Source organism: Rhinolophus ferrumequinum, chromosome 18 (genome assembly GCF_004115265.2).
Source record: "Rhinolophus ferrumequinum isolate MPI-CBG mRhiFer1 chromosome 18, mRhiFer1_v1.p, whole genome shotgun sequence".
NCBI lineage: Eukaryota > Metazoa > Chordata > Mammalia > Chiroptera > Rhinolophidae > Rhinolophus > Rhinolophus ferrumequinum.
In genome coordinates, this window is record NC_046301.1 from 5,027,308 (window position 1) to 5,043,525 (window position 16,218).

At 37.6% G+C, this 16,218-nt stretch overlaps 1 protein-coding gene across 7 annotated transcripts in view; it reads left to right on the forward strand.

The window, feature by feature from the left end:
- The window catches only part of BLTP1 (bridge-like lipid transfer protein family member 1), a 161,636-nt gene that overhangs the window by 124,495 nt on the left and 20,923 nt on the right, over nucleotides 1-16,218 (forward strand). For 3 of the 7 annotated variants that reach the window (XM_033133318.1, XM_033133320.1, XM_033133319.1), the window contains 14 exons: nucleotides 27-253; nucleotides 987-1,187; nucleotides 1,372-1,502; nucleotides 2,718-2,841; nucleotides 4,656-4,765; nucleotides 5,439-5,529; nucleotides 6,041-6,103; nucleotides 8,156-8,409; nucleotides 8,977-9,192; nucleotides 10,373-10,553; nucleotides 11,085-11,286; nucleotides 12,961-13,122; nucleotides 13,632-13,771; nucleotides 14,804-15,005. In XM_033133318.1, coding sequence (XP_032989209.1) covers nucleotides 27-253; nucleotides 987-1,187; nucleotides 1,372-1,502; nucleotides 2,718-2,841; nucleotides 4,656-4,765; nucleotides 5,439-5,529; nucleotides 6,041-6,103; nucleotides 8,156-8,409; nucleotides 8,977-9,192; nucleotides 10,373-10,553; nucleotides 11,085-11,286; nucleotides 12,961-13,122; nucleotides 13,632-13,771; nucleotides 14,804-15,005 — 2,304 coding nt within the window. The remainder of the gene's footprint in view (nucleotides 1-26; nucleotides 254-986; nucleotides 1,188-1,371; nucleotides 1,503-2,717; nucleotides 2,842-4,655; nucleotides 4,766-5,438; nucleotides 5,530-6,040; nucleotides 6,104-8,155; nucleotides 8,410-8,976; nucleotides 9,193-10,372; nucleotides 10,554-11,084; nucleotides 11,287-12,960; nucleotides 13,123-13,631; nucleotides 13,772-14,803; nucleotides 15,006-16,218) is intronic. The other 4 variants (XM_033133322.1, XM_033133321.1, XM_033133323.1 and 1 more) reach the window with 4 other exon arrangements.

The following is a 16,218-nucleotide window of genomic DNA, read 5'->3' on the forward strand; positions in this document are numbered from 1 at the left end:
GAAATGCCACTTCTTCATTTCAACAGAAAGCAGTAGTGCTGGCACCTGGACGCTCAATGTGTTGTGGAAGATGTGTGGGATCGATGTCCACATGGACCCAAACATCGGCAAGAGACTCAATGCTCTGGGCAACACCCTGACCACGCTGACAGGAGAGGAGGATGTGGACGACATCGCTGACCTGAATTCCGTGAATATAGGTGACCTGTCGGATGAGGACGAGGTGGACACTATGTCTCCCACCGTCCACACTGTAAGTCCTCTCACTGTTGGACATTTCCTGACTGGCTTTTACCCTGAGACACGGGTATTATTAACCCAGTGCTATTCATTATACTGTAGTTGCTCACTAGGGAGGAAGGTAGGGAGTGGTGGTTCCTGTGTCTATGTTTCCTAATATTGTTTTTAATTTCATAATACTGTCTTTTAATGGTGTCCCTTGTTTCTTAATGGCTGTCAACCAACCTGTGCCCTGACCTACAGGTAACGTGCTAACATGAAGAGTACAGGCACATCTGTGGCGGCAGAAAGTAGAGCAGTGCTCGCCTAGGGCCAGCGAGTCGGGCGGTCAGGGTGGGGATGGGACCGACTGCTGAGTTGTCAGGTTTTGTGTGGGGACTGATGAAGAATGTTCGGACCAGATTGCGGTGCTGGTTGCACAGCTGTGTGAATGTCGTAAAGAACATACGTAAAGAAATCTGCATTGCACATTTTAAATGGGTGAATTTTATTGCTTGTAAGTTATCTCTAAAGATGTTACAAAGTGAAACTCAAAAGCAAAGTGCACGCACACAGAATGCAGTATGCATTTAAAAAATATGTATTTCCATTTATAGTGTACATTTTGTAGATTACTTGATAGTTACTCTCTGCTTTCATTCTGGTATTACACATTTTTAAAAATATGTTTTTACTGTTGTGTCATGAAATAGTTTCGATCTTCAAAAGACATTCTTTGGAAACTTACTGTCACTGTTTATATTTAGAGTTCAGATGGAAGTTCAGTCAGTGGAGATGGCCACAAGCTCAGCTTTGGGCAGCGACTTGTAAATCACCTGCTAGGCCTGACGCCCCCACATCAGCGCCATTCTGTTCCTGCAGAGTATCTGTGCGACCCAGAGATGGGGGTCTCCCCTCAGTCTAGCCAGTCCCATTTGAAAGTATGCAGAGCCCACTCCTGGGGAAACGTAGGTAGCAACTAGATTCCTTATGAAAACGAAGGGATTCGAATCACTGGACTCCAATCACTGTACTTGAATAGATGGCTTTGATTCTTGCATGCTCCCCTTGATTCAAGTGTCGTGCTTGTGATCGTGCAGATTTGCTGTGTGAGCCGAGGGCAGTACTGACAGGCATGCTTGGATTTTTCAGGAAGCTGTCGAGTATCGGAGACAAGGAGCGGCTTGCAGCCAGCCAGGAGAACTGAGAGGAAGGAAAACGATGAAGCGTGTAGTGGATATCAGGGAGCTGAACGAACAGGCCAAGGTCATCGATGATCTCAAGTATGCAGCAGGATTCTTTCTACAGTATTCCCTAATAATAGAATCACAGGGCTTTAAGTAGTTTATCAGTGACATGACCGAGGTCCAGAGAAGTTTGGGAATTTCCCTGAGGTCCTGTCTAGTGCATTATCACAAGTCCCCATTTCTGAGCGGTTTATGACCGACGATATATCACATATGTGTATCCCTACATGTGTATGTACGTTTACACGCATCTTCACGTGAGTTTGCAAATGTACTAACAAATGTATTAGTCTTTTGCTCACAGTATTTCTGGAATTCACATTTTTAAGAGGGCAAACAAATTCAGCATTTATTAACGACCTATTATTCATTTGACATGTTATCTCAGTCGAATCTCCATAATATTTCTGTGAGGTTAGATGGCATCATCCAGACTTTGTAGTTGCGAAAACAGGCTAGGAGGAGTTAAAGAATTAGAATTTGTACTTGTGTGTGCCTGAGTTCAAAGTGCTTGCTTTGTTTTGCCCTCCTGTATTAGCGGTCCTGCAGGACTGCAGGGGGCATTGGGTGAGTCGGGAGGGGAAGTAAGTGGTAGAAATTTATTTTTCTTTATCTGTTGCCTGCTGGATATAGAACTAAGTGATAATTTCCTCTATAAGATTAACTGCTCTCCTGGCCAAACTTTGAAATTTTTGTTTTTAAAAAAATCACTCAAAAGGCGATTATCATGCCTCATCTTTTCTAATCTTCATACACCTCTGTACCTGTAGGGGGTTTTTGTGTTCAAAAACTTTACACAAATATATGCATTCTGTACAATGAAAGGTACTACCTAAAAACTTACCTGTAAACTCATTATGATATGGTGACTCACATTTTCCTGTTTACTTACATTACAGTTTGAGTTTTGTTCTCAGGGGAAAAAATGACTTGAAGCAAAATATATTTCCTCCTCTAAAACCTTAGTTGAAGCTTAAGTTATATGTAGAATTTTACATACAGACATTCTTCTGCAGAGTGGGTCCGTAGCTTTCATGAGCTTGTCAAAGGGACTCTTGATGCAAAAATGGGTAAGAACCATTTCCTAAAACATAAGAGCGAGCTTTTTAACAGTTTGCCATGGAGGATTTTGGCTTGTCCTCACATAATCTTAGATATTCTGAAAAATGCAACAGTTAAAAAAGAGCAAGTAAAAATCAGTCTTACTTTGTTACCTTTTTACATTAATTGCCATATCTGTTTTGCATCCAGAAAATTAGGTGCAAGTGAAGGAACCATAAATCAAGAAATTCAACGTTACCAACAGTTAGAGTCTGTTGCTGTGAATGACATTCGAAGAGATGTTCGGAAAAAATTACGGAGGTCCAGTATGCGAGTGAGTCAACGTATATGAAGATTTTTATTAAAGTTGACTATTTTTATTTTTTATTTCATGAAACTTTATGATGATACTTATGTTTGTTCCCTTATTTCCTCCGTTGCTGGTGATAATACCACCTGGTTTGTGCATCTCATATCTGCTATATACCAGACACTGTTTAAAGCACTTGACTTTCAATAACCCATGAGCTCCTTACAAGAACCCTGTGGGGTAGCTTGTATTATTTTCCCCATTTTAAAGATGAGGAAACTGAGACACAGAGTGGCCAAGTAATGTGACCAAGGTTATACAGCTAGTAGTCCCGATGGAACCAAGAGTCAATTCCAAACAGTGGGACCCTGCAGTCTATGCCTTAGCCACCGTGTTTTATCTGCCTTTCATGAAGTCAGACTTTCCTTTTAGTCTCGAACTGAAATGTGAAGTCTTTTGAGATGTCCTCTCTTCCCCCATCCCATCCCCTCAACTGTTACCTCTCAGCCACTGTGTGTTCTCAGCACCTCATTCTTGTCTTTACTATCTGCGGGTCTAGTCGCCCTTACTAGAGTTTGAGTCTCTGAAAAGAGAAGTTCTTTCTCTCTGATCCCCACTGCTACCACATTTTCTGGGGTTGAGTCCAGTGGTTGAACAATTGAAATAAATATGCAGATATGCCATAATCACATAGTAGAAAATAATTCTAAAACTTACTCAAATGGAGATAGGTTGCTTTGGGTGAGGGTGGTCTTGTTAGTAGAAAAGCTATTTTTAAAAAAAAGATAAATGGGTTCTTAACCTTCTTTTTAATAATCAGCAGAGTCCTCCATTTTTTACTAGAATAAGGATTTTGATTGGCACCCCAATACGTAGAAACAGATTCAATCAGAGCTGCTGGATCAAAGGAAGAGGGGAAGGTACAGGGATCCAGTGTTTATGGGCTTGAACTTTCCTTGATCGCCCCAAAGTCCCAGACAACCTAGTTTGAATACTGTTCTAAATTATTTAGTTAAATTACAGTTAAAGTCCAATTTGAGTTATCACTGGCTTCTGATACTAATAAATGGATAGTGATCTGTAATGCATAATTCTGTATTTAAAATTTTTGCAGCTACGTACCTCATGATCATACATTATAATTAAGATATTGTTCACATACTGTCTATAAGGTAGTTTATACTTGGTAACTGACTGCTGAGAATAAAGCTAGATAGAGCGGATTAGGGAAATCAGTGAAGCTACACCTGGGTTCTTAGCATTGGTGTCCTTTGGAGCCTACCCTCGATTGCCGTTCAGTCCTGCATTGTACGTCTTCACTGTGTTTGAGCCCTTGTTGCAGGTAGTCACCTTTGCAGAAGAGGGATCTGGAGACAGGAGAGAGTTCAGATCACCACTTCCTTTCCTGTGGTGAAGAGTTCTGTTGCAGGGGTGCCCCTGGGGGGTTCTTGAGATGATTGAGGGTCACTCCCCCCTACTTCTTTTCCTCTTTTCTTGTAATTCTCATTTCCTTCCTCTTTGCTTTCGGTTCTAATCATTTCCTTTTTTTTCCTCTTATTTCTATCCCCATCACCCCCCTCAATCTTTTTTCTCTTCTCTCAGGCTAGCTGGTGGCTCGCATTTCCATTGTACAGCTCTCCTCATTGACATAAGGATTAAAGAGTAGCTGATTCATGCTCTCCTTTGATCCACCTGGATTAAGTGACTTTTAAAGTAACTTGTTATTGACCTGGGGGAAATGAGCTAACATGTTTATAGTAGAATATTTTATCGGAAATCAGATATTACAATAGTAAACAACTGCCTTAAGTCACACTTTTTCTCTCCCGTTTCGTTAGGCTGCTTCCCTAAAGGATAAGTGGGGTTTGGGTTACAAACCAAGTTACAACCGGTCGAAAACCATTTCTGCTTCTGGAAGACCACCTCTTAAGCGAATGGAAAGGGCAAGGTAATATATCCCAACCAATGAGCCAAGTAATAATGTCTGACTCCTTTACCAAGGCCCACCACTTATTTATTGTGCTCTAATTGGGGAAATTGTAAAATGATGATAGCAAATACGGACCTTATTAGTCAAATACCCGAAATAGTGGATGCTGTCACACTAAGAAGTTTATCTGAAGAATTCCTCTATAACATTTATACCACAATCATTGTGTGCTTTTTAGTCATGAAGTACATTGCTATTTAGACAAGTTTTTGTGTAAACTTCTAGACTCTCCAAAGAAATGAAAGTGTGCATATTAGTAGCTGCAGCTCTAAGTTAGTCATTTTAGAAAAGGCACGATTATACACATATTTAGCATATGAAAAAATGGGAAATTTTACAGACTATTGAAGAATAATACTGTGTTACTAGTAAATGAGCACTATAAAGTAAAAATTATAAATTCTTTTTTATATGGCTTAGTTTTAGGAAATCTTTTGTTAATCAAAACATTGAATATATTTTTTTAATGGGATACCAACGGTTAAGAAATAGGATACCAAAAGTTCAATCCTTGGGTAAGGTAAATATTTAGAAATAGAACATTAATGTCATGAGTCAGACTTTTGTAAAGTCCAGGAGTTTTTTTCCAACAAGAATGTTAATGTTTTATAACTTCATATGTTACTTACAGTTCTCGAGTAGGAGAAACTGAGGAGCTCCCGGAAATCCGTGTGGATGCAGCATCCCCTGGGCCCAGAGTGACTTTCAATATTCAAGATACAGTAAGAGAGTGATTATTTATTAGAGATACACAGTGCTAAATAATATTTAGTAATTCTAGAATTATAATAGCTATACCATTTCAAAAAACTAACTCCTACCTACAATGAAAGTTTGGACTGTGATGGTTGATGTCTTTTCGTTACCAAGTAGCAGCAAGGCACTGCCGGCGGGTTAGTGTTTCATGTGTAGAACAAAAACCCAGCTGCTTGCTCTTACGTAGAAATGTTTTGTTGTATAATTTTTCTTTCAATTGTGAATCCCCATTAAATTAGGCCTTATACACAAATGTAAATGTAGAAGGTTTATACATGTTTTATTGCTTATGTACTTTAATGTAGAATGTGTAGACATAATAACAGAAACCAGAAGCCAGAAGGTCAGCTTCAAAGTTGTATTCTGATTTTATAGCACACTGAAAATGTTTGTATTGTTTTTTGTATATTTATGTACTTTTAAACCATTGTTTTGTTTTTATAAGTTTTTATAATTTTTTTTATTATTTTAATTAAGTTGAAAAAAACAGTATGGGGAAGCACACCACAATCCAGCTGTCCCGGGGAAGGGTATTTTCAGGTACTTATTAAGAACAACACAAATTCTGCTTTAAAACTAATTAACCACCTTGAAAATCTACTTTCAAAATGTCTTCCTCTCATTTCATACTAAACTCAGACCTCAAAAATATTTTACATAAAGAGTTAAGATTGTTTGAGTTACATAAGCTCTTGCATAAATATATTTTAGTTCTATACTTCTTTATAGTTTAATATTAAGTATTTAATGTTCAAAATTGAAAGACTAAATCAGCTTACCAAATTAACTCAACCAAATCATAAACCAGAAAATGGACTTTATGATAGTTATTAGCATATCCCTAAATGAATCTCTTTTCCCCCACATTCAACTACAAAATGAATAATCTTTTCTTAAAAAAAGAAATTAGTTAACTAGTTTGAACTAAAATCAAACCTAGCCCACAACAACAAATCAGTCATTGAATGTTATTTCTTACGAGTCACTGGTATAAAAAATTGTATAAAAACAATCCACTTAAAAAATTATTGTCATGTTCAAAACAGTGTGGAAAATGTGCACCAGTCATTTATAAAGTGAATTAACGTTTTTATGAGCCAAATATTTTCCCTAAGTATAAGTCATACAAGTACAACTGAATTTTAATCTACATACCAGTTATATAAACCTTTGTCCGGAAACTTTCTGGCAAATTCCATTTAAAAACTGGTACTTAGTCCACATGTATTTTGTTTCCCTTCTCCCTAAGCTAGAGTCTCAGTATATATCCTATAGTTCCACTGAATTTAGTTAAACTGAATTTTGTTTTCGAACTATTAGATTATAATATAGTGAATTTGATAAACATGTCCTTTTTTTTTTCTAAAAGTAAACTTGGAAATAAATCATTTACAGTGAATTGAATGGATTGTACTAATTAAGTTGATTCTTTTTATTCTCCTGTCCAACATTTAAAAAATTGATATAATTGACATATAATATTATGTTAATTTCAGGTATACAGATTAATGATTCAATATGTGTATATATTGGAGATGATTAAATAATTTTTAAATGCATTAATATTTGAATTGATTCAAGTCCTATTTTTAAATAGCAGCATACGCTGTTTATAAAAAATAGTATATAAAAATCACAAATTACAAAATAGATCATTAAGGCATTGTTAAATATAGAATAAGTATAAAACAAAGGGATACCTATCTACATGAACTCTTACCACAGTTTTAAAAATTGAAGATGTTCTGATAAAATCTGGTTTACTTATTTACTAAATAGCATGTATATTATAAAAATTGAAGCAACGCTGGATTCTGCAAATTGTTTGAAATTTTGAACTAGGAAATTAGAATTTCACTCACTATCTAATAGGAGCATCAATAAATTGTGTCACCTTGCACATTACTATTTACAAAGGCTTATCACATTGTCAAAGGATATTCAAGCCACTCTCAGAATTGGGAATCAAAAATAGGTCATAGGAAATTTTGTTGTTTCTTTTACCTCCTTAAGTACAGTAGCCTCCAGGTGCAGTCCTCAGTTTAGTGACATGGTGTTTATACAAACTATTCACCTTAATACATAGCATCTTAAGCTCGATTGAGTGATATGTTGGATTACAAAACTATTTGCTTTCTTCAACCCGTTAGGGACTCACTTTTAAAAGACATGTCCACAAAAGTCCCCTACAAGCACATGTCATTCTGTACAGATATCTGCATGCTCTTCCATCACTAACTGCTCTCTGGCCTTCGGATGGTGGATCACATTGTTTCCTTTGTCTCCACAGCATGTTTAATTTGTGCTTGAAATAATTACAGTATGTGCAAATTAATATGATACATGCTTATATAAAGTCAAATTTCACTCTAATGCATACAATGTCGGCGGTGTGGCTTTCTGTGGTTTGACCTGCTTCCTTCCTTGGTGTGCCATTTCCTATGTTCTTAATCTGACCTTTCTTTCAGTTCAGAGTGAGGAAATTCAACTCTGAGAGAATTTTTAAATGTTTAAACATATGTTTGCTCTTCTTTTAATTGAGAAGAAATTCATAATTGGAACCTAATTCCTGTTTGCTCTTTTGACAATCAGTTTCCAGAGGAGACGGAACTGGACCTTTTGTCGGTAACCGTTGAAGGTCCCCCCCATTACTCATCACCTAGCGAAGGGCCGTGCTCCGTGTTCAGTTCTCCCAGAACTCCAGGAGCCTTTCCACCAGGCGTCACTTTCCAACCTGAAGAGGGCCGCCGGGAGGACAGTTTGTCTTCTACCAGTGAGGACTCCGAGAAGGACGAAAAGGATGAAGACCACGAGAGGGAAAGGTTTTATATTTACAGGAAACCTTCGTGAGTAGCCTTTTTGTTTGAAGATCCTTACGTAGGATTGCAGAGTCTAGAACTGAGCTTAAAGCATTATATATAACTGCTGATTTTCACAGGAAGAAAATCTTAATGTGGGTAGCCAGAGTGAGACTAATGGCTTACTAATGTAGTTTGGCTCCATATGGCATTATTTTTTTCTTTTCCTGTTCTTCTGTATTTTAATCAAATCTGGGAAGATTTGTAAAATTTGCAAAATTCCATGTGCAGAAATGAAATCTCCCAAATTGTAGAATGTGCTGCATACACTGCCATCAGCCTCCGTCACAGCAGTCAGCGGGGCCTGTGTACTCGGCCCCCAGGACGCTGCCTGGGACATCACAGCTCTCGGTACAGAGCAGCTGATTGAAATGTGACTCTGTTACACTTAGGAAAAACTTCAGTTAGCGTGAGCTAGTTGAGTATATGTGTGAATTTATAAAATAGTAAAATTTATTTACAGACTGTTGCTCACACGTACCATGTTGGAAAATAGTTCGTTAAAAATGCTCCCTTGTTTTATGACAATGTAATGACCAGTTGTTCTTTCTGTAGACATACTTCTCGTAAAAAAGCAACAGGTTTTGCTGCTGTCCATCAGCTGTTCACAGAACGCTGGCCGACAGCACCAGTTAACCGAAGTCTTAGTGGCACAGCTACAGAGAGAAATATCGACTTTGAACTTGACATACGGGTTGAAATTGATAGTGGAAAATGTGTGCTCCACCCAACTACTCTCCTACAAGAACATGATGATATAAGCTTGAGAAGGTAAATTGATCAGAAAAGGGTACATGTAATTTCTTTTGTTAGAAATACTATTTATAGGTCACTGAATTACAATAAACTTTCCCCCTCACATCCCAAAATGCAGGTTTAAAGAGAAGATTTAATCATAGTCGTAATGGTTGAGTGGTTATTTGCAAAACCTATTATTTCTTTAAACAAGTGTATCATACTTTCTGGTGACTAGCAATGGATGTCTGATTTAGAGTCTAGAAAATGTGTTGACTAAAATAGTTGTATCTCTAGAATTCTCCTTTAAACAAGTATGAATTTCTCGATTAGTCTGTGTCTTGTATTGTGCACATTGCTACTTGAAAGAACAGTGCAGTACTCAGATATATCTTGTTTATTGGGAGTTTTGATGACTCCATAAAGAAACAAGAACAGCTGGGAATCAGCTGCACCAGAGGTCTCAGTATTCTGGGACGCTGTCCAGCATGTCACTGCGGCTTGCCATTGTCTCCATCATTAAATAAATGGTGCTGTACACAGGCTTAACATTAGGTTATTTTTTTCTTCAGATTTTTGTTTTGCTTTTCTTTCCTAATCTAAAAAAGAATTCTAAGGCAACAGAACTAACTGGGTGGGTGGGTGGGTGGGGAGGGGATGGAAACACAGATGAAACACAGAGTGCGGGATGCTGGCAGTCTTTGAAGGTGGGGATTGATCCATGGGGGTTCATTATACCATTCTTTCTATTCTCTTAAAGTGTTGGAAGTTTTCTGTAATAAAAGATTTTTAAATGGCCTATTTGTCAAAGGAGGCTTTTATAAAATGCGAAGATAAAAAGGCGCTTTAAACAGTTAAATTTTTACAAATGTGGTAGCGATGATAAAAAGATGACTGTTTGTTTTTGATTGAACCCTAATAAATCATAATAAATTCAGCAATCTCATTTGCTTCAACCTACTATATGCATGTGAAACAATTGTGACCTCAGCAAAGAATAAAGGTAACTGCACTGTGAATTATGGAACATACAATAGAAACGTCCTCTGTGCCAGGCGTAAGCCAGTTTAGCTGGAGACACTGAGAAGCTTTAGCTTTTCAACTTCAATTAATGAAGAATCACATTTTATTTACTGTATATATAGCAGTTTGAATTTAAACAAAAGGAAAGAAATAAATGTCCTTTTTTTAAAAAGGTACATTTTTCTATTTATAGGAGTTACGATAGAAGTTCCAGGAGTTTAGATCAAGATTCTCCTTCAAAAAAGAAGAAGTTTCAAACTAATTATGCTTCTACTACCCATTTAATGAGTGGCAAGAAAGTGCCATCATCTCTCCAGACAAAGCCTAGTGACTTAGAGACAACGGTATTTTACATTCCTGGAGTTGATGTAAAGGTAAAACCTAAATGTCTAGGATACGGGATTTGATTATTAGTATTATTGTTTATTTTCTATCATGAATGTTCTTCCTTCTCCAGTATGTTAAAATGAAACTTTCCAACATTTTTCTCTAACATCACCATATTTTGAACATAAGAACAGCAAATTGAAGGTCGCCACTTCTTTTATACAGCTTTTTCCATGAAATTTTGCCAGAAATAAGTTATTTTTCATACATTCATATTCATAACAAATTTGCCACACCTTGCCTAGTGCAACTTTATTAAACTATTTTTTTAGATTCTGGAATTATCAAATCCTAGAATGTTAAGCTAGAAAGAATTTTAAATATTAGTTGGGACACCCTTTGAATTATAAAAATGAAAAAAGCTAAGAAACTTGCCAGGATCACAAAGCTGACTTGTACAAACTGGAACTGGGTCTTCTGACTCCTGACCAGTGTTCTTTCTACCACATTTTTCTGCACTTCTTGGTTTTCCTCATCTGCATGCTGTTAATTGTGAAAGTTTATTTCCTTCAATCCAGTTGCATTACAATTCCAAGACGCTAAAGACCGAATCACCGAATGCCTCCAGAGGATCCTCCTTGCCCAGAACCCTCTCGAAAGAGTCCAAGCTGTATGGTATGAAAGACAGTGCCACGTGTCCTCCTTCTCCTCCTTTACCCTGCACTGTCCAGAGCAAGACTAACACCTTACTTCCTCCCCAACCCCCACCTATCCCCTCAGGTATTTAAGGAAACTCTACTCTTATTTTTCATGTTTTTCGTAACTTAATTTGTACTCATCACCTACTTGCTCTAGTGAGATTTTCTTTCAAATTCACATGTTTAAGAAAAAAGGATATAGATGCAATACTGACTGTACGAAGTTCATATATGGAAATCTGGGCCAACTACTTTTGGCTAGTTTTCGAGTTGATAATTACCTTTGAATATCCATTGCTAAAATCAACTTAATATACTAAATATTTATTTAATATTTTTAGATCTATGTGTATTTAGAAAAAGTTTTATGTAGTTCTAATTTTGGAGCTTGTGATTTAGATGGAAACTTATACAAAAACTTACACATCAAACTTATACAAGACAGAGTACAGTGGTTTTGACCACATTTATTAATTATCATTGCATAACAAATCACCCCAAACTTGGTGGCTTATAACCTCAAACAGTTTCTGTGGATCAGAGTTTTAGGAGCAGTTTAGCGGGGTGAATCTAACCTCACACTCGCTTGTGAAGTTGCAGACAAACTGTTGACTAGGGCTGCTGTCATCCGAATGCTCAACTGGGTCTGGAACATCTGCTCCCAGCAAGTCCTGTCCACACCACACGGCGGCCAGCGGATGCTTCAGGCTCCCCCCTGGGCTTCTTGAATGTTCTCGTGACACGGTAGCTGACTTCCCCCAGAAGAAGTGATCCAAAAGAGAACATGGCTGAAGCCACGATGTCTTTCCTGGCTCAGCCTCGGAAGTCACATACCAGCATTCACGCCCACAGTATCTTAGTGACCATACAGCTGAGGCCTGCTCCGTGTGGGAGGGAGCTATGCAAGGCGTGACTACCAGGAGGAAAGGGCCATTGGAAGCTACTTTGGAATCTGGCTACCGCACCACATGAGTACTACCTTACACATACAATTTCCCAAAAAAGGGAGTATCAGACTGGACAGGAATTATTTGAAAAGGTTTCATTTGGGAGATGGAACTTGATATATAAATCTTTTAAAATAGCCAGTAATCATGATAACAATGCCTAACTTTTTTATATCAGTTTTCAATTGTCAAGGCACATCTCTGTCCATTAAGTGCAAGACAGGAATTATCCCCATTTTATAAGTGAGGAAAGTTAAGGTTCATGGACGTTGAACCTCCGTCCTAGGTTTACAAAACTAATACACGTTGGAGTTGGAAACCTAAGCCAAAGTTAGCTAGGTCTGATGTGGAATAGGAGTGAGATAGCAGCCCACGTAGGGAAGCGTTCATGCCCATATGTACGAGCTAAGAACAGCAAGGACATAGGAAAGCCTGAAAACAGTGACATTTTTCCTCGCTTGTCACAAAATATTGTTTGTCAGAGTTCTCTATATCTTCTTAAGTACACAAAATAATGCTAACGAGAAACTTAGCAAAGTATCAACTTGAAAAACTGAACCAAACTTTGTGAGCTAGAGCAAGCAGGAATAACTGTTGTGTTATATATACATCATTACTCATCTTTGTATTCTAACATTGATACATCATTTCTATCAACCTGCCATTTTTATTACACTCTTGTATGGTTTCAAGTATAATAAGGTGCTTTACCTGATTAAACTGTCATATAATTCTAATTTCTCACAAAATGATCCTATGTTTTATGGGAACTATTTATTAAATTCTCCTCACATTTATCATTATTCTAGCCAAAGGAAAAGGAAGTGGAGGAGTAAAAACAGCCAAGTTATATGCCTGGGTAGCACTTCAGTCATTGCCAGAAGAAATGGTTATTAGTCCCTGCCTGTTAGACTTCCTGGAAAAGGCTTTGGAAACTATCCCAATTACACCAATTGAGAGGAATTATACAAGTGAGTATCTTTCGTGTAGATTTACTTCCCCATCACAAAATTTTGGGACCCTAGTTCTTAGAAGGATTTCGTAAGGTATTATATGTTATTCCATAATATATTCAATGACAATATAAAAAAATCATATACCTGAAAAAGAACATGAGATCACCTAGATCCCGTTTAAAATAGAGAAACTAAGTACTGGTGAGGTTGGATGATTTTCCCACGGCCGCACAGCCGCAGCTAGTTAATGACAAAATGACATCCTTAGGTCCCAGATGTGTCTCTTGGGCTGGAAAGTCCTTGAGGGCCGAGGTGTCAGTCCCGGTTTGTTGTATGTGTTGGCTGTAGCAACAGGGGTCGGGGTTTGGAGGAGCCAGCGGTTTGCCTGGGCAGGTGTGCAGCACGAGCGGCTGCGAGGCATGTGCTGTGCGCTCTCACCCGGGCTCAGCCCTGACTTGCATAGGGGCAGAGGGTCTCTCAGCACATGCCCTGGTGATCAGACTTAAAACTAAATATTTCAACAGCTGTCAGCTCCCAAGACGAAGACATGGGACATTTTGAAATACCGGACCCCATGGAAGAGTCGACGACGTCGTTGGTGTCGTCCTCCACGTCTGCCTACTCCTCCTTCCCTGTGGACGTGGTGGTGTATGTGCGGGTTCAGGTGTGCACTCACTCCTCCACATCGGAGAGAAAGCCGTTTTTCTGATGTTTGTCTGAACCTTCCCACATTACTTCCTCTCAGGGCTGAGGTTTCCAGAACGTCTGGGAAGCTCATGTGCACTTGTATGTGTGTACTTCCTTTTCTGCTGAAAAGTTTCACAGAGCCTTGGGTTTTCAAAGTTTAGATCTCATACTTTTGGGGCAAAAATGAAAATATATAAGTTAAAACACTTTTTTTGCATTTATGCCTTTTTTATTATGGCACTATATTTGCCACCATGGTCCTTTTTGAGCAGATACAAAGTGTAATTGAGATATAAAGTCACAATAATACCTTTGTTAGATTTTTCCTAAGAATTAGGTGAGTTTTATATATTTTATTCTAGAATGCAGTCCTATCAATAGGCTTTTGGGAGTATATATTAGCATCTGAATGAGTCCATTAATTAAGGAGGATTTAAAAACCACTTGTATCTAACCGTCATGGTTTATTTAGTTTACCCTCCATTAAAATCTTATAATCAGTCTCAAGAATAAAAGAAACACTAAGGGTCAAACCATTTTCTATTTAGCGGTTTGGCCAAAGAGCTTCCTTCTGGTGTTTTGCACTAGCTTTTTTCAAGATCTGCTGAAAACCTGTAATGGGTGAGGGCTTGAGAGTTTTAACACGTTTATGAATACAACAGTCTTTTTAAATTTTAGTGTAAGGGAAATCACTTCCTTTAAGAGACTTTATTATGAACAAGTATTATGTGAACATAAACATCTTTAATGTTCTGAATTATCTAAATGTCTAAATATTTATCAAAGATAGCTCCTCACATATTTAGACTTTTTGAAATGATACCACTTCGTTAACACATTGGTTAATGTCTCATGTGTCTGTTTAAGAAAGCAAGTACATTAGACACAAAATCCTTTTATGTGTCACTAAATTCAGTATATGTGGACTGAAACGGCAATGTAATATTTGGAATACAGTGTGAAATTTTTTTAACCACCTCGTTCCTAACCTTTTCTTTTTTGTCTTTAGCCCTCACAGATCAAGTTTAGCTGTTTACCAGTATCCAGAGTGGAATGCATGCTAAAGCTGCCATCCCTGGACTTGGTGTTTTCTTCAAACCGGGGAGAACTGGAGACGTTAGGGACCGTGTACCCTGCAGAGACTTTATCCCCTGGAGGCAGCACTTCTCAGAGTGGGACAAAGGCCTGTACCAGCAAAACTGGGACTCCAGGTACACAGATGGCCTTCTTTCTAGTCCGCTGGCATAGAGCCAAAGGCTATTTTTAAAAGTATTTTTAATAGTAGTTAGTATATACTTCTAAATAAATTTGTTCGGAAAGGAGAATATTTGAGAATTAGAGTATTTATAGAAAAAAATCTACAGTAGATCAAAGTTTTGAGTATATTTTGTCACAAGTGGATGGCAGTTGGGTAGCATTTTGTAGTTGGCTCGAATGTACGCACTGCCAGCCTTCTGAAGTAACTCATGTAATGATAAGCTCAAGTCCTTTTTCATGTTTTGTTTTATGCTGTTTTTACAGTTTTGCAAGTGGAAAGTAAGAGATGCAGTGTTATCTGGCAAGGATTTCTTATCGCACTGAATTACAATTATATCAAGTATATATACATATTTTTTGTTTTATTTATATTTTACTAAACTTATTGGGGTGACATTGGTTAGAAAATAATAAAGATTTCAAGTGTACGTTTCTAAATATTCATCTCTAAAATAAGTTTAATGACAGCATGATATATGTCATCATCTTGATCATATATTAAGACTCCTTGGACTTTTTGTTTTTATTTGGTAAATAGTGCTGGGATGAATATCTTTGTATATAAATATTTATAAGCAGGCTTAGGATAAATTCTGAAAAGTGGAATTTTTTTGTGTGAACATTTTTGAAGTATTTGATACATTTTCCTCTCCAGTGAGACTGTAAGATTTCTGCATCCTAACCGCGGTGTGTGTGGATGCCATGTTCACTGTATCCTTCCCAACATTGTGCTTTAAGTTTATGTTTGGTCATTGTTAATGTGATGGGATTTTATTCTTCTGATTCATGTTGTATTACTTCATTGGCTGCTTGGGCGGGGGAAATATATCCATGCCCATTTCTCTGTTGAAACATTTAGTTTTTTCCTTAATGACAAAACAAATTATTAACGCTTAAATTATTATAGCAATGTATACATACTATGCTAGAAATGTATCCTGAAAGGAATATGAAATGAGCAACTATTTTTCATGCCCACATTTTGATGCTTCAGAAAAAAAAGGAAATAGCACTGCTCATTTTATCATAAAACTTGCAAGAAGGAATGATGATGAGAATAAATGTATAAAAAGTATAGGTTGTGACAGTAACCATTCTTTCAAAGGATCTTTGTGGAACGTTCTGGGGTCTCTCTGAGTCAGTGCTGGGGTTTGGACCTAAAGTAAT